General features: G+C 40.2%; 1 protein-coding gene across 1 annotated transcript; it reads right to left on the bottom strand.

Annotated features, from left to right (window-relative positions):
- Positions 1 to 8,781: 8,781 nt before the first annotated feature.
- On the bottom strand, positions 8,782 to 9,705 carry LOC142217131 (olfactory receptor 2K2-like). The gene has a single exon (XM_075285322.1). It carries the CDS (start codon positions 9,703 to 9,705, stop codon positions 8,782 to 8,784), a length of 924 nt encoding a protein of 307 aa, XP_075141423.1.
- Between the last annotated feature and the right edge of the window lie 12,663 nt (positions 9,706 to 22,368).

The following is a 22,368-nucleotide window of genomic DNA, read 5'->3' as shown; positions in this document are numbered from 1 at the left end:
AGTCAACACAATATCATAATATGCTAGCAATAGCCTTGAAAGTCTGTAAGTCACTCTCTTCCAGTCGATGGCCACTAAGGTTGAGCAATCGGGATTGGGAAAGATCGGATCCCGATCGGCGATCAAGCAAATTTCACAATCGGGATCAGCTGGAAAATTATCGAAAATTGGATTTTAAAAACAATCCTGAAATCTCAAGATTGGCTCAACCCTAGTGGCCACACATAGACAATCCAACAGTTAGAAATGACTCATCAGGAAAAGCATTTTGCATTGAGAAAAGTAGCTTAACTTGTGATACACATTGTATATGAATGTGGCAAGCTAACAGCTAAGACAGGATATATATTGTGTATTATGTATTGTGTTGAAACACATTACCTAATAAAACACAGAAATTGTTGACTCCGACATCTCGGCTTCTGTGACCTCGATAATGCTCCACCAGGGTTGACTATCTTCTGATTTTTCTCCTCACCTTAGAGTTTTCAGACACTTTATTAATAATAATAATAGCAGTAAAAATTATAATAACGTTATTTATGTAGCGCCAACATATTTCATAGAGCTTTACAAATCATAGGGAGCATAAAGGGACAATAAATTACATTGTAACAAAATAATAAACATATGAACAATAGAAGTGAGAGCTCGCAAAAGCTTACAGCCAGAAGGTCATATAATGAAGCTGTAAGAGCCCGTCATGGCTTGCTGATGGGGGTGGCAGCAGCCCAAATCCCAATAGTTATCATGATACAATTTCTCTCATTCAGTATATGATGATAATGTAAAGAAATACAAATAGTAACATCTCAATCATACGGTACATTGATGAGCAAAAGGGTAATAATGTTTTGACTTTCAGGCTCCACCATCCACTGCAGATTTGGACATGAGTCTACCATCATTTTAATAGACAATCCTCTTGCCTATCTCATACATAAATTTGACTTGCAACTATTTAGCATATGATTAGTTATGCAGATTCTTGTCACGAAACTGCATTGTTACTGTTTTGCTCCTAAAAATCTAAATTCTAATTTTTATTGTTTTGTTAGTCATTTTTAAATTCACCTTTGGCTTTCAACACTGCCTGAATCCTTCTGGGCATGCTCTCGATCAGATTCAAGCCAAAATCTGATCCCAGGTCTTTTCTACACATTTTTATTCAACTATACCAACAAATATTGAATTGGATAGAGGTCTGGAGATTGTGGAGGACAATCCAGCACCTCAAAATTATTGTCATTTAACCATTTCTTTGCTAATTTTCACAGTTGCTTTGGCACTGATAGAACTTGTGATGAGCTGACTTGTTGACTCCAATATTTTTTCTGGATGTCCACCCCTTGGCTTTTGAATGGTTGGTCTGACTTCATTTCGTACCCTTCCAACTTTCATGGCACTTACATATTGCAGTAAGGCACTTTTCTTGGCTGAAAGACTGAATCAACCTATTAATACACTATAAGGGAATGTGAGAGCAAGTTGCAAATTGTAGATTACAAGTAAAAGAAGATTTTTCCACCACCAGGACCAAAACAGTAACAATAGTAGTTGCAAGTCAATTTTATATATGAGATAGCCAAGACGATTGTCTATAAAATGATGGTAGTCTCATGATCGAAGCTGTAAAGGATGGGGAGATACGGAGCCTGAAAGTCAAAAGATCAAAACATTGTTACCCTTTTGCTCATCAGTGAAAGTCATAATGAAAAGAACAATTTCCTCTGTTTCCACCAAAGCTGAGAAAAAGTAAAACTGAGTATAACATTGTGAGAAGGAACCATGACCGATGCATAAAATATGTCTACAGATAAAGAGATACATTGGTTTATGAAACTGAACTTCCAGAGAGATGACTGTGATAATGGAGGAACCGACCAAATATATAAAGAAAATGAAAATGAAAATACATGTTATATTTACTGAAAATTGGATATGTATCAAAATGTATCGATAACTTTTGAAAATGAGATTTGAAATATCAATAAATGTGTCACAGATTTCAGCACAATAAACATAGAGGAAGAACAAATGTTATTAACATTCTACCATTATTGTATTATGTTTTAAAAATCTCTAACTTTAATACAAATTATGTCCTATGTGATTGTACCAAAATCGGAATTATCTGACTCATAAAATAATATTTCATGAAAATATAATTTACATTGAAAATGTCAAAGTTTGGTGACTTACGTGTATACACAGGACCTGTTCTCCTGTAAGATTCTCTAGAGCGAGATGGAGCTTTGTAGAAGATTTAAATTGTGCTGGGACCATGAAGGCCTGATGGGCATACATAGACAATTACCCAGAGGGAAAAGATGTTTATGAGGACACATTAGAGAATTCAGGTCTTTTGGGTCTTGGCACATTCTACAAAGAATGTTTTTTAAATACATTTTTAGATTTGGGCCTCAAGTTAGAGCTAAGGTGAATTACGAAGGAGCGTTTACCCCTAGCATAGCAATGAACTAAATGGGGTATGCTCTAATTTTTATTATATTACGTATTACGAAAGTAAATCTGTATGAAATTCTAATCATATGGAGGTAAAGCTTACGTGTATTTTTACATGTAACATAGCCATGTTCATGAAGCCCAAATGTATTGTTGAATATCAGAGTAGTACAAAGAATCCAAATGAAATAATATATTGCATTCTGAATTTAACATATTAATTGACCAAAAAAATTCTGCGGCATGAAGGAATGGAAAGAAACTTCGTATGTGTAAATATAATGATGATACAGGTAAGTGCTGTATGTTTAGGAACTTCACACTGACCCCATAAGTATCCCGTAAAGGCAGGATTAAAGTATTCACCACAGGGGCCACACAGTGGCTCAGTGGTTAGCACTGCAGCCTTGCAGTGTTGGAGTCCTTGGTTCAAATCCTGCCAAGGGCAAAAAAAAAAACATCTGCAAGGAGTTTGTATGTTCTCCCCATGTTTGCATGGATTTCCATCCCATATTCCAAGAAAGACATACTGATAGGGAAAAATGTACATTGTGAGCTCTATGTGGGGCTCACAATCTACATTAAAAAAATAAATAAATAAATAAAGTATTCACCACAACTAGGGTTGAGCCGATCTTGACTTTTCAGGATCGATTTTCAAATCCGATTTCCGATCATTTTTCATTCGAACCCGATCTCGATCCCAATTCCGATCCCAATGCAAGTCAATGGGATTTTTTTTATTAATCGGAGATCAGATTTTAAAAGCAATCCTACCCCCTGGTGTCCACTTACCTCCAGAGATGGCTGGTCCTGTGCCCCGTGCCTTCATTCTTTGCCTCGTTGCTGCTCCATGCTGCTTTTCTTCCTTTGCTGCCCCCTCCCTGCCAGGTTAGGAGAGTGTGGGCAGGTCAGGAGAGTGTGGGCGGGTACTGGGAGGGGAGACGTCACGTCTCCCCGCCCTGTACCCGCCCACACTCTATGCCACCAGCCCCGCCTACCTAGTGCTTTAAACACTAACCTGGGAGGCGGGGCAGCGAGGCAAGAAGAAGGAGGGCACTGGAGCAGCCATCTCTAGAGGTAAGTAGCTGCTAGAGATTTAGTTTAGCCTTCCATTCGAATGAATGGAGGCAGCCGGCGCGCAGGGGGTTAAGGCTGTGTGTCGGCTGCTTCCATTCATTCCTATGGAACTGCAGCGGAGCTTCACACTAAATACACATCGTATACTCAATGTGAAGGCTAAGCAATGCATTGTGGGAAAAATCACCGATCTCGATCCCACATAAAAAGATTGTGTTCGGAATTACGATGGCGATCGTGAAATTTTCTCGATTGCCGATCGGAATCTGATCTTTTTCGAACACGATCGCTCAACCCTAACCACAACACTTCCATAATCAAACCCATTTGTCATCATATCCCAAACAGAACCTCAATTCACTGCTAAAGACAATAGGTTGTAGTGGATAGTCATCCAGGTTTCTTTTTCATGATACTACTGCAAATTAGTTCCTTGTGCTTGTCGATGGATTAAACAATTCTCTCCATTGATGGTTTCTTTATGTCTTCTAGAACCTGTTTGCCATATGTGCATGCCTTCACTTAACCATTACTCCCAGCACCTCATAACAGCTAAGTCAGAACAGTCTAGATGATGGGCAATTTCTCTCAGGAAGGCGGGGTATTATACAGTCCTCATCAGCTGCTAACTGGACCCAGTTTTTCTCTCCCATTCTTTTTCTTCTTGGATCTGGGGTCTCTGATGAGGCTTATAATTGGGTCATCAGCTGTCACATGGGCATACCAAATGTCATGACATCACCACTGAGGCTGTGAGTCACCAAGAGAGCTCCTGACACCAGGAGGAGGCCAAAAAGTGGTAAGAGAAGGTGTGACTTTTTTTTTTTCCATCTCCCCTGGAACTTCATCTATTATATATATATATATATATATATATCTTGAAAAAAAATGCCAAAAAGATGGAAGAAAGACAGCTTTAGGTAAGTCTTTTTAATCATTTTTAAGTTGCAACCTTTTCTTTCTTTTTTTTTTTGGTCTGGTTTTGCAGGGTTCTAAGACAGTTTGAATTATATCGAATTCATTGGATCACATTAATGCAGTCTTTTTTTATTTACTTTTAATTTGTCATTTCTTAAACATTAAGTCACATTTGTCTGATGGAAACATTAAGATAAGATAAGATAAGATAATCCTTTAATAGTCCCACATTGGGGAAATTTCAGCATGTTACAGCAGCATAGTAATACAGATACAGGATAATACAGAGTAATATATTACAGACGTAGACACACATAAGCTGAGAAGAGAAGATATACTAGGAGGCCATAGCAGCTAAGGAAAAAAAAAACAGAAGAGAAAAGAGGAAGACCTCATGGTCATCGTCATAATCATTAGTTCTCTGTGCGGAGTGATCTTCGTTTGGTCTGATGTAGATTATACAGCCTGGTCGCGGTTGGAAGGAAGGACCTGCGATAGCGCTCCTTCTCACACTTGGGGTGAAGCAGACGGTTCCATCAGAGTCCCATACATGGGGTGGGATTTGTTCTCCCGCATGGAGGTCACCACAGACAGTATCCTTCTGTCACCCACCACCTGTACTGGGTCCAAGGGGCTCCCCAGGACAGAGCCGGCCCTCCTGATCAGCCTGTCAAGTCTATTTCTGTCCCTGGTTGATATACTGCTTCCCCAGCAGGAGACACCGAAAAAGATGGCTGAGGCAACCACAGAGTTGAAGAAGGCCCTAAGAAGTGTCCCCTAGACTCCGAAGGCCCTCAGCCTCCTGAGCAGGAAGAGTCTTCTGTGGCCCTTTCTGTGTAGCGCCTCCAGGTGATCAGCCCAGTCTAGTTTATTGTTGAGGAGAACGCCCAGGTACTTATAGGTCCTGACTATCTCAATACATGTTCCTTGGATCTCCACCGGGGTCGGAGCACCTCTCCGTTTACTAAAGTCCACCACCATCTCCTTGGTCTTCCCAGCATTAATCCTGAGCTGGTTCTGAGGTGGGGTTCGCATTATCCAGTAAAAAGACTACCATTAACCCACATTATTAGCCTCGTACTCACTAGCACTTGGGGTGCTAGAAAGAGCCAGGTAGTGACCAGTATCCGACCAACTGATGTGATAGTCAGGTGCTGAGGTAGCCATAGATTGTTATATACAGATAGGGAAGGACAAAAGCTATGGGGTTTCTAATCCTGAGAATACTAGGCTGTCAATGTTTGTTGTATCTGGAGATATATATATATATATATATATATATATATATATATATATATATATATATATATAAATAATAATTATATATATATATATATATATATATATATATATATATATATATACTAGCTGGTACCCGCGACTTCGTCTGCGGTGATTGTAGCAGTGGGTATATACAGGCGCGGGTAAGGTTTTCGTACTGTGTATAAGGTATGGGATATAAAATGTAACTGTGTATCTTGTTGTTGCTGTAATTCTGAGAGCACATGAGACTTTTGTGTTGAATGTAATTTGTATTTCAGCCGCTATACGGTGTTGGTATAAACTGTACATAGTGACTTTGGGACAGAGGTATTTCAGGTTAATATACTTCGATATACGACATTGTATGATTTGTTATTTTCCGCCAGTACATGTAAGTTTTGGGCACAGGATACGCTTGAGTAAGCAACATAAAGTCTGGCCCTGTGCATGACAGTTTAGTAACTCCATGTGCCTCTTATTAATAGCAATTAACCCCATCATGTCCCTCACATTAACCCCAGTGTAAGAGTTACTGATAGAGATGAGCGAGTACTGTTGGGATCAGCCGATCCGAACAGCACGCTTGCATAGAAATGAATGGACGTAGCCGGCACGCGGGGGGTTAAGCGGCCGTCTGCCGTCCAAGCGGAAGTACCAGGTGCATCCATTCATTTCTATGGAGCGTGCTGTTCGGATTGGCTGATCCCAACAGTACTCGCTCATCTCTAGTTACTGATATGTGAGAGACTTGGAGGTAATAATTAAGTATCTTCATTACTGAGGTCTTTTATTAGTCCCTCCATATGTCTCATATATTAGTAACCTTTATATGGGGCACACAGGGGTTAATATGAGGGACATGATGGGGTTTATTCCTATTAATGTGAGGTACATGGAGTTACTAACACTAAACTAATAACCCCAAATGCCTGACATTAATGAGAATAGGAAGTAAAGGAAGGGAGCTGTGTGTTTCTTACTTTCAGTTTGCTAGCAGCTTCGGCAGGAGCTATCACTATAGCAGGCAGAGACCTGAGCGACTAAGCTCCACCCCCTGGGTTTCCTGCACCCCTCTCAAAGGGGAGTGTCCTTATGGCTCAGCTCTAGCAGAGACTTTATTTAACTCTTGCAGGTCCTGTGCTGCTGGCATGCCAGTGAAATATGGCAGGAGTGCCACTCTTGGCATGTGTGCCAGGGGTTGCTGACCTCTGCTGTAGGGGGTAATATGAATTTTGTGGCTTGCTATGGTCCAAAGTGTGTGAGATTGCAGAGATAGTGATGTGAGTTTGGGTTTTGTGGGGGTCCTGGGAAAAACGTATGTGCGCTATTGTGACGAAAAGTAGCCTATTGCGCAATCGAGTGTAGGGACTATGTTTGTGGAAAATTTCAGCCAAATCGGTGCAGCGGTTTTTGCGTGATTGACCGCCAAACATCCGAACATCCAAAGGGTCCTGGGAAAAACGTATGTGCGCTATTGTGACGAAAAGTAGCCTATTGCGCAATGGGGTGTATTAACTATGTTTGTGGAAAATTTCAGCCAAATCGGTCAAGCGGGTTTTGCGTGATTGACTAACAAACATCCGAACACACAAACCCACAAACATCCAAACTCACAAACTTTCACATTTATAATATTAATAGGATATATTTTATATATATATATATATATATATATATATATATATATATATATAAATTTAACTTTTTAATCCCTTGTCTAAGGGGACTTGAACCTGCAATTATTAGATTACTATTGAACTCTGTCTTTGGCACAGTTCAATATCAATATTTCTATGGCAGGCTTGGGAACCTTCAGGAAAGTTCTGGCGGCTATAGAAACCAAACACCTACAGCAATCAATCTCATCACACAGGGCCATTCCTCCATGTAACAACCTGGGTGCTCGGCACACAACTTCTGATCATTTTGGCCTTTTCCAATAAAAATTTCAGGAAGCAGGTAACTCATTTAAAGAAAACAAGGTATCTCATTAAGTGTGACTTTATTCTTCTCTGAATTTGCCCCCCACCAGTTTCAGTAGAGCCCTCTTTACATCATTATTCTCCGTATACTGTATATCAGAGGGTTTAACATGGGAGTAATAATGGCAGATAAAATTCAAAGGGATAGTTCAATAACCTGGGTGTTTTTCAATGGTGGCATCGCATACAAGGATATCCAGGTGCTATAATATATAGTGAGGTGGGAAGAGAAAGTGGAGAAAGCCTTTCTTCTCTCATCATTAGATGTAATACGTAGAATAACAATGATCACCTAAATATAACCTGTTATACTACACAGAAAAGGGCCTATACCCAATATTACAACTGCCATGTAGGAATATAGCTGGAAACCAGCATTGGGGCAAGCCATTTTTGTAAAAGCTTTGATATCACAGATAAATTGAGGGACTGTGTTAGAATAACACAAAGGTACAGTACTTGTACTTAGCTACAGTACAAGTCAGGACTATATGATATACATGTCGTGGCCCTGGCTTCCTAGGGCAAGAACGCCACCCACTAGGAATTGTTACTCGTGGGCATCGTTCAATGACTAGAAGTAAGGAGGCGTTCATGTAACTGTTACCATATCCTGTAAAGACTGGTTAGTCATTGCAACTTCATGTTCCAAGTCTTGATGGATAGTCATCAGGCCCATATTGTCAAACCCCACTGAACAGACATTATGACACAGTCAACTGAGAACATTTTTAAATGTGTTGTTTTATTGAGCATTGTCCACTATATTAAAACATACAAACTTAGGCATTGGATCAGTTTAGCATTATTCCAAAAAGTGCCAAGTTGTTTTTATAATCCCTAAACATGTGAATGACGATTGCTGTGTTACAATGTGGCCACCAATCCATACATTCCCCACCTCACTATCCATCGCTAACACTGTCCATCAGACTTTTATAGCCTATCCTGTGGATATGCCTTGAATATTTAAGTAGTGAACCTTGTGGAATTTTTCAAACAACAAAAAGGAATTGCCCAAAGTGGATTAGTCCTTTAAAGAAGAGAAAGCATATGATTAAAATGATTTTTTTCATTCTCCTCTGACTTTCCATCCGACAAGCTTCATTACAGCCCTCTTTACATCTTTATTCCGTACACTGTATATCAGAGGGTTTAACATTGGAGTAATGATGGCACATAGAATTGAAAAGGTCAGTTCATAGACCCGGGGATCTTTCATTGGTGGCATTATGTATAAGGACATCCCGGTGCCATAATACATGGAGAGGACTATGAGGTGGGAGGAGCAGGTGGAGAAGGCCTTTTTTCTTCCTTCACTAGATTTGATGTGTAGGATAACAACGATCACCCGAATATAAGATATTATACTACAGACAAACGGGCCAAAGCCAAATATTACAGCTCCTATATAGGAATATAGCTGAAAACCAAGATTGGGACAAGCAATTTTGCCAAAAGCTTTGAAATCACAGACAAATTGAGGGACTGTGTTAGAATAACACAAAGGTATATTAGATGTGGCCAATGTTGCTAAAGTTGAATTTATGCATCCAATTATCCAAGTGAAAACCATCAACCGGATGCAATTAGTTCTACTCAATATAGAGTGATAATGTAGAGGGTTACATATGGCGACATATCGATCATAAGCCATAATGAAGAGCAGTAGATCCTCCATAGTAGCCACAAGCAGGAAGAAGAACATCTGGACGAAGCATTGGGTGAAGGACAATGTATAGTCACCAGTCAGTAACATGTGAACCAACTTAGGGACTGAACTGGTTATGTAGCAAATGTCAACAATGGATAAATTACACAGGAATAGATACATGGGGGTGTGTAAGTGCCGATCACTGTATACCACTATGATGGTGGTGGAATTTGCTATCACTGCAGTCAAGTATACCAAGATGAAAAAAGTGGATAAAAATGTCTTACTCTCCAAGTATGTAGTAAATGTCAAAATGAAGAGACTATAGGTGTAATTCTCCATGGAGTTGTTTTCTGTAGCCTCAATATTAATAACTTTTTCTATAGAAATTACAAATCACGTCCACCCAGTAAATCATACAAGTCAATTAATTATTAGATTAGTAATACTACTTGTATCAGAAAAATTGTTTGTTTTCAGATGAAGACGTGGACATCATGATTGAGAAGAGGAAGAAATCTGTACATGGAAACATCCGGACTCTACATAGTTCACCACCATGCTTTAATACAACTCTTTATGTAAAAAAAAAAATCCTAAAATTATATACAACACATTCAGAAAGTCTTCAAGCCCTTTCACTTTTTTGACATTTTTTTATTCAGTGGCAACATTTTCAGGCAGGTGTGGAAAAAATTCAGGAAAGTAAAAGAATGCCTTCAAAAATAGAAGTGTTAATAGCTTATTGTTGTCAATGAAATGGCACCCGGGTTTTCATAAAAAGTTGAAATACGTACAGGGTTTTTCTTGGCAGTCTGTTGTATGACTCTATAAGCATTCATACGTGGTATGCTATCAATTTGTCCTTGAGGCAGAGGGTGTATACAATAAGGAGCAGTCTTCCCTTTCACCTATCCATTATATCTACTTCTGGTTTGTTTACATATAATTCTGTCTTGAGACACTAGATAAGAAACGTGAATATAATATAGAGGTTTCAGGAACACTGAACTGCAGTTATAGGCAAAATAACTGCAATCATGATACAGTTAAAATAGACCATAACACAGTATACAAATGATCTACAAGAACAGGAAACTGCTTACTGTCTGGGAATAATATCCATCTGTAATAACGCAAGCAGGCACTTTTTCTTACATTGTAAGTTGTGAGATGTGCAGAATGTTCAATCCAGTGCACAGAGAAAGCCGTTTGATGATGTGTGTGGAGGCTGTGAGGAGAATCAGCCCCTCCCATTTCCATACACTGTAGAAAGAAGAGCATTCCCTCCTCTTTATACACTATCTTGCATCCAAGGAACTGGACTTACCTACCAACATGGAGTGAACACTAAAATAGCTAGAAACACCTAGTGGCTTGAACGTTAGAGAAGTTTTTCATATACATAGCAAGATCATATTTATTAAAGTAAATTACACTTTGGTCCAGAATCACATGCTCTATTAAATTGTCTGAAAAGTGACCATTTAATAAAGTGAAGTGAATGGACAAAAGAATAATCTAATTTACATCAAAAATTAGTATAAGTACTAGAGATGAGCGAACACTAAAATGTCCGAGGTTCGAAATCCGATTCGAACAGCGGGTTTCTGTCTTTTGCCCCAAGAAACTGGAAAGGGGACAGAGACCTGGCAGTCAGTTTTCAGACCCATTCACATGAATGGATTTGCGAAGTGACCGCCCGTGTGCTTCTTCTGCCTCTCCGCTGTGAAACTATTTTTTTTAGCCGGTCACAAAATCCAGCATGTCCAACTTTGTGTCCGGGTAAAAAAAACAGTGTCGCCGCAGAGAGGCTGAAGACTTACAGGGGCGATCACCTTTACAAACCCATTCAAGCGAATGGGTTTGAAAACTGACTGCTGGGTTTCCGTCCCCTGTCCAGTTTCTCGGGCAGAAGACGGTAACCCCCCGGATTGGCTGAAGTTTACCAGGCGCAGGTATGAACATATATATATATATATATATATATATATATATATATATATATATATATATATATATACAGAGAGAGAGAGAGATAACACTATATTCTCATACGTTAAGAAGAAATATACTATTGAGGTTGTTAGTCATAGAAAATCCTCTCATTAACTACAATTGAGTCAGTGTTTCTGTTTCTCGTACCAAAGGTCCTGGGTTTGAAACCTGAGACATAAATCATGTAAAACAGGAGAAGAGGAGAAGAATAACAGCGAAACCTGATAAGGGGGCCTAAAAAAATGATCATTCCTGAATGTATTATATAGTAAATGATATCACATTTTATCTGCATTTAGGACTCCCTCACACACTTATTATGGATATTTTATATCAATTTATCTTTCTCATTGGGTAAAAAAAATACATATCAGTATAGTTGGTAAGTCACATTTTGTATAGAATAAGAAAAATTACCTTCATGCGATGTCTCATGAGGCTTTTTGAAGAATAATAATGTGGAGACGTTGACTATTATATATACTGTGCAATTAAGATGTAATAGATTAACCATGTACTGTGAGATTCTCTATAGGGAATAATTAGAATAAGCCTCTAATCTGTGTCCGCTCCCCGGCCACCAATTAAGAGGAAAACAATTATACAGTATTGTAATGAGATGAGACTGTTATACACCTGTAACCACATTCATTACTTGTTTGCAGTAAACCAACAAAATAGGTGATAAAATAAAATAGGGTAAACCAACAAAATAGGGGTGAAGTCTGTGTGTAAGCAAGAGGGGGTGTTAGGATTGTGCAGTAACTGCGGCCATGATATGGGTGTCGCTGTCTGTTCCTCTGCACAGTCCAAGGTTGCAAGGGTTAACTTGCCTTGCAACAGCCGGGCGTTGTCGACTGGTTGATTGACATCTGTGTCAACCAATGGACGCTCGGATTGGGCAGCTGGGCTATCTGTTGGTGACCGCCCCTTGCCTATATAAGGGGGCTGGTCTGGACGCCTGGTGCTCTATGATCACATTCCAAACCCTGAAGAGTGTGTGGTGTGGTGTGGTGTGGTGTGGTGTGGTGTGGTGTGGTGTGGTGTGGTGTGGTGTGGTGTGGTGTGGTGTGGTGTGGTGTGGTGTGGTGTGGTGTGGTGTGGTGTGGTGTGGTGTGGTGTGGTGTGGTGTGGTGTGTGTTCCAGCCTGTAGACTAGAATTGCCCTAGTTAGCAAATGACCTCTGAGCTAGCAATTCCACAGTTAGTCAGGCAGCATGCTGCCTTATATGTGTGGTACAACTCTGTAGGGGCAGCTAGCATTACTTCTCAGACAGGGTGACTGGGAGTGGGCTTGGCAGTAGTTGCCTGGGTGGTTGCGTGGAACTACCACACGCAGGGTTTACTTGGTCTCTGGCTAGTCGTGGAGTTCAGGCTAGCCAGTTTGGCTAGCACCAGGTCCTTTATTTTATCTGGCAGTGACAGGAACTGTTAATCTGTGTTCACACCAGGTTGGTTAGCAGTTAGTGGCCCAGAGGGCTCCGTAGGGTTTAATTTTTTTTTTATTTTTTTTTTATAATAAACCCTGCTGACCATAACAGAGGGCATGAGGTGCAGGCTGTGTGTGAGCAGGTGGGGGACATGGGGATTCAGGCTGTGTGTGAGCAAGAAGGGGAATGGGGGAACAGGCTGTGTGTGAGCAAGAAGGGGAATGGGGGAACAGGCTGTGTGTGAGCAAGAGGGGGAATGGGGGAACAGGCTGTGTGTGAGCAAGAGGGGGAATGGGGGAACAGGCTGTGTTTGAGCAAAAGGGGGACATGAGGATGCATGCTGTGTGTGGGAAAGTTGGATATATAAGGGTGTAGGCTGTGTGTGAGTAAGAAGGGAATGAGAGGATCACGCTCTTGTGGGAGTGGTCATTTTAACCATGGCAGCAGTGGTTCCCTTGTAGCTATATCAGATTCAACAAAGCAGTCCCACATTTGAGATACTGTCCATACTGTTCTTGGGGAAGGGTCCCATAGGTCAAAAAGCAAACAGGATTACACAAAAAATGGATAGCCAAACTAGCAATATCAAACTAAATTAGTCAGCACTTGTGTTAGGATTGTGCAGTAACTGTGGCCATGATATGGGCGTCGCTGTCTGTACCTCTGCACAATCCAGGGTTGCAAAGATCAATCTGTAAAACTAGTTAACTGCTGTCCTTTTCTGGATTATCTAAAGTTTCTGATTTCAGTGTATAAACTGTCAAGTGTCACTTTTGTGGACGGACTCTCTTTATTGTTGTCGTTTTGTATTTATTTTCCCTTTGTTGGATTTCACTGTGTGGAGGTGGAAGTGCTCCACATTATAAAACGTAACGCTGTGTTCAATATTAATTGTATTGTATTTTTTGTGCTCCAAAAAGGCACTCGGACAAATTCAAAGCTTTTATCTGTATGCCTCCAGAAGCTTTTGATGACCCCCTCGAGCACCTGGCAACACATCTGCAGCACCAAGACACCGTCATGAGGAAGGCCCTCAGTCCTACGGAAAGGCTGGTCATCACGTTGCGGTATGTTTTATTTGTATTAATTTTTATTCTTACTACTGTGGAAATATTGACTTTTGGGTGTAGAAATGCTATGTGTAAGAACCACAAGTAAAAAATGCTTGAACACGAACATATCATATAAAAAATGTCTCTGTGTTTACCATAGTCTGGCCAATGTGTCCATAAAGAAAGAGTTTTATTACGTGTGTAATGTGTTGTCAATGTTGGCCACATAGTTTACAATACTGCGGTATAATTGAGTCTCAATATACTTTAATAACAATACTGTGTTGAAAATGTGTCCGGCTACTTTGCATAGTCCCTCCAATGTGGCCATATATACTTAGCAATAGGTTGTCCAAATGGTTAGATACAGTTAACGATACCGTTTCTTTAAATGTTGTCATTGCAGCTGATATTGTGTCCTGTTTTTTTTTTTCTTTTCTTGTAGATTTTTGGCAACAAGGGAGAGTTTTGCATCCCTTCACCTCCAATTCCGGGTTGGTATATCCACCATATCCGGAACTGTGAGGAGCACATGCCATCTGATATGGCAGCACTTGCAACCCATAGCGATGCCCAGTCTGACACAGGAGATTTGGTTGCAGGCAGCAGCAGGCTTTCAGTCTGTAGCCAATTTCCCCAACTGCATAGGTGCCGTCGACGGTAAGCATATACGTGTGCAGAAGCCACCGCACTCAGGATCACTGTACTTCAACTACAAGTAGTACTTTTCGGTGGTCCTGATGGCGGTCGCTGATGCCACGTACCGTTTTCGTGCTATCGAAGTCGGTGCCTATGGTAGTACTGGGGACTCACGTGCGCTACTGTCATCGGTTTTGGGACGCACAGTACTGCTAAATCAGGTGACTCTACCTCCACCAAGACCGCTTCCGGGTACCATGCATCCAGTCCCATTTGTCATGGTAGGGGATGAGGCATTTCCCCTCTTGGAAAACCTGCTGCGCCCTTTCCCACGGTCGAGACTAGATGCCTGGAAGAGGGTCTTCAACATGAGGCTGAGCTGGGCACGATGCTTCGTGGAGTGCGCCTTCGGGATCATGAGTAGTAAGTGGAGGGTCTTCACCTCTGCACTGCAGTTGGCTCCCGATACTGTGGACCTGGTGATCAAAGCTGCCTGTGTGCTTCACAACTTTGTATTGGACTATGGCAGCCCCAACATTGTAGTGGAGCCACAGGCAGCTTTGGGTCACCCACTATTACCATCTCAGTCCTCAGGTCGGACAGCCAACGCAGCTGTACAGGTGAGAGATGCCTTTGGGGAGTACTTCGTGAGTCCCGAAGGTGCCGGCCCAGGCCTTTTTCTCGCCTCAGTGATGACCAGCCTGACCCGGACTGAAGACCTTCCTCATCGTGGTGTATTTTTTAGTTTTGTTGCTGTTTATTTATTTTTGGCCAAGCTTGTGAGGCCCAAAACTATGTATATTTCTGTACTGATTATTAATGTATACTATGTGATGCAGCCGTTCTGTTTCATATGGTCACATATACGTGAAAAATTTATAATTTAGCCCATTAGAAATATTTTTAAAAAATTGACATCTTTCTTGTGTGCATGTGTTTTTTTTGGGACACCAAAGTGGCAGTGAGCGTTTGATGCTCTCCCCCTAGAAACCTGTTTTGACTGTGGGACCTGCAGTACTCTGTCCGGATTTCAAAATCCCGGTTTTCAGCGGAGAGCAGCAAACGACCACCACCGCTCACAGCCGGACCCGCTCTGTGGTTTCCGTATTCTTGCATGCAGAAAACAAAAACCACAGAACAGAGTGGTGAACGCAGGTTTGAACCTAGCATCAGTTGTTTACTAAAAAGTTCAGATGAGTAAGGAAATCCATATGTGAACCTCATCACTAGCTTTTTGGTGTGGGCACATAATGTGAAAAGACAACAATGGCCCAAAGTCTACACACTGTTTTTGGTTCACATTATGTGCCCCCACCAACAAGCTAGTGATGAGGTTCATGGATTTCCTTACTCATCTGAAGGGTGTTCATTCACAGTGTGGGAGGGCAACCCCATTTCCGATGTATATTGGCCAAAACCAACAAGAAGTGAAAGAAATGTGACTCCCACACTATGTTGAAAGACCCTTCATTTATGGGGCAATGAACACATATTTGACAGGTTTCTGCCACCAATACCTGTTCATTTGAAGCCATGGATGTGAATAATGTAAAGAAGGGCCCATTCACACGGCAGAACGCGTCGTTCATTTTGTGCTTATTTTGGCACGGAGCGCCGCGTTACGCTAGCGTATATGCCGCATTTGCGCTGCGCTATTTAGGGAGGGTTCACATGGTGTAATGTGCTGCGTGATGTGGCATGTCTACGCCGCGGGTGCCTTTGCGGCCCGTACACGGTCCCATTGCATTTTGTAATGTGGCCATGTATAAAGTGTTTTTGTTTACTTTTGTCTTTTTTATATGAACGCTATGGAAGGGGATATAAAACTTATTTTTATTTTATAACATTTTTTTTTTTTTTTTAAATTTCAATTTTTAAATTTTTTTAAGCCTTTCCCTAAGAGGATTTGAACCTGAAATTTTTAGAGTGCTTATTCTTTTATACTACCATCTATGATAAAATTATTATACTACTATTGAGTTCTACCTTTCTATGGCAGGCTTGGGGATCTTTGGAAGGCAATCTCACCACACGAGAGCCATTCATCCATGTAATAACCTAATAGCTGGCTGCTCAGCACACAACTTCTCATCATGTTGGACCTTTTCGAACAAGAATTTCTGGAAAGAGGTAACTCATTTAAAGAAAAACAAGGCATCTCATTAAGTGTGACTTTATTCTTCTCTGACTTTGCACCCCACCAGTTTCAGTAGAGCCCTCTTTACATCCTTATTTCGTACACTGTATATAAGAGGGTTTAACATGGGGGTAATGATGGTAGATAAAATTAAGAGGGATAGTTCAATAATCTGGGTGTCTTTCAATGGTGGCATTGCATACAAGGACATCCAGGTGCCATAGTATAGGGTGAGGACTATGAGGTGGGATGAGCAGGTGGAGAAGGCCTTTCTTCTCCCATCATTAGATTTAATACGTAGAATAACAATGATCACCCGAATATAACATATTATACTACAAAGAAAAGGGCTTATACCCAAGATTACAACTGCCATGTAAGAATATAGCTGGAAACCAGCATTGGGGCAAGCCATTTTTGCAAAAGCTTTGAAATCACAGAGAAATTGAGGCACTGTGTTAGAATAACATAGAGGTATATTGGATGTGGTAAATGTCGCAACAGTTGCATTTATGAATCCAGTGACCCAAGTGAAAACCATCAACTGGATACAATTTTTCTTACTCAATATAGCGTGATAATGTAGAGGGTTACATATGGCAACACATCGATCATAAGCCATAACGAAGAGCAGTAGATCCTCCGTAGTAGCCACAATTAGATAGAAGAACATCTGGATGAAGCATTGGGTGGAGGACAATGTATAGTCACCAGTCAGTAACATGTGAACCAACTTAGGAACTGAGCTGGTTGTGTAGCAAATGTCGATAACAGATAAATTACATAGAAATAGATACATGGGGGTGTGCAAGTGCCGATCACTGTAAACCACTATGATGGTGGTGGAATTTGCTATTACTCCAGTCAGGTATATCAGGATGAAAAAAATGGATACAAATGTCTTATTCTCCAAGTTTGTGGTAAATGTCAAAATGAAGACGTTATAGGTGTAATTCTCCATGGAGTTGTTTTCTGTAACCTCGATGTTAATAAGTTTTTCTATATAAATTACAAATCACGTCCACCCAGTAAATTATAGAAGCCAATTATTTGTTAGATTTCATAGTAATACTACTTGTCTTAGAAAAATTGTTTGTTTTCATATGAAGACGTGGACATCATGATTGAGAAGAGGAAGAAATCTGTACATGGAAACATCCAGACTCTACATAAATCTTTACATAAAAAAATTCTAAAATTATATACAATGCATTCAGAAAGTCTGCAAGCCCTTTCACTTTTTTCACCTTTTTTTATTTAGTGGCAAAATTTTCAGGCAGGTGTGGAAAAAATTCTGCAAAGTAAGAAAGCCTTCAAAAATAGAAGTGTTAATAGCTTATTTTTTGTCAATGAAAGGGCACATTGGGTTTCATGAAAAGTTGAAATACGTACAGGGCTCGGCAGTCTGTTGTATGACTATATAAATATGTTTCCCAAGATGTAAATAGGGAAACAATGCCTCTGTATGCTGCCCTCTATGGGATTGAAACGGCGCTGTCCACAGCTGGGATGATACTGACTTGGCAAAACCCTGCATTATTGCAATAAAGGCTTGTTGGAAAGTCGGGCATGATGTTCAAGGGAGCTTCACATAGAGGGCAGCATACAGAGGCATAGTTTCCCTATTTACATCTTGGGAAACATATTTGCATATTCTTCCCATAATCCCCCACAGTGGAGTGAAAAGGGCTTTGTAAGACTCCACACACCTACAAGGTGGTCTCTCACTAAGGATGCACAGCGATGCCTCTGGTCTGTGCCATTCGCTACATTAGCTGCTTATTCATTATAGAATAAAATAAAAAGTTATCCTCCTCATTCACAAGGCTCTCCACAATGCTGCACCTCCCTACATTTCCTCCCTCATCTCTGTCTACCGCCCAACCCGTGCTCTCCGTTCACTTAATGATCTAACACATCCTCTATTATCAGAACTTACCACGCTCGTATCCAAGACTTCTCCCGAGCTGCACCACTTCTCTGGAATGCTCTATCCCGGACAATCAGATTAATTCCAAATTTCTACAGCTTCAAACGCAAACTAGAGACACATCTTATCAGACAGGCCTATCACAATTCCTAATGTAAACCCTTCCACACTATAATTGGAATCCACAAAATTTAACCCTCTCCTGTCCCCACTCTCACATTACCCCACATGATATGATGCCATTTCAGGCTAACTCTATATGTCCAAGCTCCATCCACATGTTAAAGGACGCGACTGGTGTCGGCTCGTAAAGTTTTATGTTTATGTAATGACAGTAACCTCTATTACAAAATTGTCTGCGGCCCCTGCTACCTCTTGTGTCCCCCCCTTCTAGCTCATAGATTGTAAGCTCTTGCGAGCAGGGCCCTCAGTCCCATTGTGTGAAATGACTTTCTTTGTAATGTATCTTTTTGTCTGTATTTGAACCCTACAAACTGCACAGCGCTGCGGAATATGTTGGTGCTATATAAATAATAATAATAATAATAATTATTATTATTATTATTATTATTATTATTATGTGACAATATCCCCATAGTATGACTATATAAGCATTCATACATGGTATGCTATCAATTTCTCCTTGAGGCAGAGGGTGTATACAATAAGGAGCAGTCTGCCCACTCACCTATCCATTATAACTACGTCTGGTTTGTTTACATATAATTCTGTCTTGAGACACTAGATAAGAAAAGTGAACATATTATAGAAGATTCGGGATCACTAAACTGCAAATATGGGCAAAATACCTGGAGGCATGATGCAGATAAAATGGACCCTGACACAGGATATGAATGATCTACAAGCACAGTCAGGAAACTTCTTGCTGTCTGGAAATAATATCCATCTGTAATAACACAAGCAGCCAGTAGATACAAGCACACATTTTCTTACATTGTAGGTTGTGAGATGTGCTGAATGTTCAATCCACTGCACAGAGAAAGCCGTTTGATGATGTGTATAAAGGCTGTGAGGAGAATCAGCCCCTCCCGTTTGCATACACTGTGAAAAGAAGAACAATCCCACATCTTTCTGCACTGTGAAACTATCTTGCATCCAAGGAACTGGACTTACCTACCAACAAGGAGTGAACACCAAAATAGCTAGAAACACCTAGTGGCTTGAATTTTAGAAAAAAATTCTGACACATAGTAAGAACATTTTAAATAAAGTAAATTACACTTTGGTCCAGGTTCACATGCTCTATTAAATTGTCTGAAAAGTGACCACTTAATAAAGTGAAGTGAATGGAGAAAAAAAAAATCTAAATTACATCAAAAATTAGTGTAGGTACCCTTTGGAGGGGGAGTCCTAGAAGTGATGAGGATATGGCCCCCACAAATCTATCCCTGGTCTCAATATCATCCAGTCTGTCTGGGATCACTTGAAGAGATAGAAGGATTGGAGGAATTCTATATCCACAGAAGATCTGTCCTCCAAGGTGTCAAGAAGATTTATTAGAAGGCAAATGTCCCACTAAATAGTGATGGGGTTTACATGTTCTTTTCTTCATTCATTTAATTTTGTAAATTGACAAAAATAAACTATAAGCACTTACATTTTTGCAGCATTTTTCCACCTCTGTCTAAAAGCAACATTTAAGTCAATTTCAAGGTTGCTGAAACTGTTTATTTCATGCATAAAATGATATTTCAACAAGCTTTGCACAAATAAATACAGTCCTATGAAAAAGTTTGGGCACCCCTATTAATCTTAATCATTTTTTGTTCTAAATATTTTGGTGTTTGCAACAGCCATTTCAGTTTGATATATCTAATAACTGATGGACACACTAATATTTCAGGATTGAAATGAGGTTTATTGTACTAACAGAAAATGTGTAATATGCATTAAACCAAAATTTGACCGGTGCGAAAGTATGGGCACCCTTATCATTTTATTGATTTGAATTCCCCTAACTACTTTTTACTGACTTACTGAAGCACAAAATTGGTTTTGTAACCTCAGTGAGCTTTGAACTTCATAGCCAGATGTATCCAATCATGAGAAAAGGTATTTAAGGTGGCCAATTGCAAGTTGTTCTCCTATTTGAATCTCCTCTGAAGAGTGGCATCATGGGCTACTCAAAACAACTCTCAAATGATCTGAAAACAAAGATTGTTCAACATAGTTGTTCAGGGGAAGCATACAAAAAGTTGTCTCAGAGATTTAACCTGTCAGTTTCCACTGTGAGGAACATAGTAAGGAAATGGAAGACCACAGGGACAGTTCTTGTTAAGCCCAGAAGTGGCAGGCCAAGAAAAATATCAGAAAGGCAGAGAAGAAGAATGGTGAGAACAGTCAAGGACAATCCATAGACCACCTCCAAAGAGCTGCAGCATCATCTTGCTGCAGATGGTGTCACTGTGCATCGGTCAACTATACAGCGCACTTTGCACAAGGAGAAGCTGTATGGGAGAGTGATGAGAAAGAAGCCGTTTCTGCACGTACGCCACAAATAGAGTTGCCTGAGGTATGAAAAAGCACATTTGGACAAGGCAGCTTCATTTTGGAAACAAAAATTGAGTTGTTTGGTTATAAAAAAAAGGCGTTATGCATGGCGTCCAAAAAGAAACAGCATTCCAAGAAAAACACATGCTACCCACTGTAAAATTTGGTGGAGGTTCCATCATGCTTTGGGGCTGTGTGGCCAATGCCGGCATCGGGAATCTTGTTAAAGTTGAGGGTCGCATGGATTCCACTCAGTATCAGCAGATTCTTGAGAATAATGTTCAAGAATCAGTGACGAAGTTGAAGTTACGCCGGGGATGGATATTTCAGCAAGACAATGATCCAAAACACCGCTCCAAATCCTCAGGCATTCATGCAGAGGAACAATTACAATGTTCTGGAATGGCCATCCCAATCCCCAGACCTGAATATCATTGAACATCTGTGGGATGATTTGAAGCGGGCTGTCCATGCTCGGCGACCATCTAACTTAACTGAACTTGAATTGTTTGTCCAAAATACCTTTATCCAGGATCCAGGAACTGATTAAAATCTACAGGAAGCGACTAGAGGCTGTTATCTTTGCAAAAGGAGGATCTACTAAATATTAATGTCACTTTTCTGTTGAGGTGCCCATACTTTTGCACCGGTCAAATTTTGGTTTAATGCATATTGCACATTTTCTGTTAGTACAATAAACCTCATTTCAATCCTGAAATATTACTGAGTCCATCAGTTATTAGATATATCAAACTGAAATGGCTGTTGCAAATACCAAAATATTTAGAACTAAAAATGATTAAGATTAATAGGGGTGCCCAAACTTTTTCATAGGACTGTAGTACAGGCAATTAATTCACTTTTTAAAAACTATTTTAATCGTATCCCTCTGCTCTTATGGCCTGGTATGATTGTGGCAATAAAAGAATATTTTATTTACTTTCATTTCATAAAATGTATCACTAAAGTGGGTTTATTGTCATCTATTTCACTATATACAAAAGTGGAGAAAATTGTGGGTCCTCCTCGGTTAATGAAAGAAAGACTTACAATGGTCACAGAAATAACTTGAATCTGACAAAAGTAGTAATAACTAAACTACATGGTGACAAGCCACAAAGCTTCTGGGAGAATGTCCTATGGAGAGATGCGACAAAATCAAAATTTATGGCAAGCCACATCAGCTCTATGTTCACAGACACATGGAGGCATCTCTGTTATGTTCTGGGGCTGCTTTTCTGCATCTGGCATAGGGTGTCTTGAATCTGTGCAGGGTACAATGAAATCTCAAGACTATTAAGGGATTCTA

This window comes from Leptodactylus fuscus, chromosome 8, assembly GCF_031893055.1.
Source record: "Leptodactylus fuscus isolate aLepFus1 chromosome 8, aLepFus1.hap2, whole genome shotgun sequence".
Classification (NCBI taxonomy): Eukaryota; Metazoa; Chordata; class Amphibia; order Anura; family Leptodactylidae; genus Leptodactylus; species Leptodactylus fuscus.
The sequence above is the reverse complement of the archived record's forward strand: the minus strand, read 5'-3'. Positions and strand labels throughout refer to the sequence as shown.

What these genes read in the sequence shown, in the direction of transcription:
- LOC142217131 (XM_075285322.1), bottom strand. Translation starts at nt 9,705, where the DNA reads ATGGAGAATTACACCTATAGTCTCTTCATTTTGACATTTACTACATAC.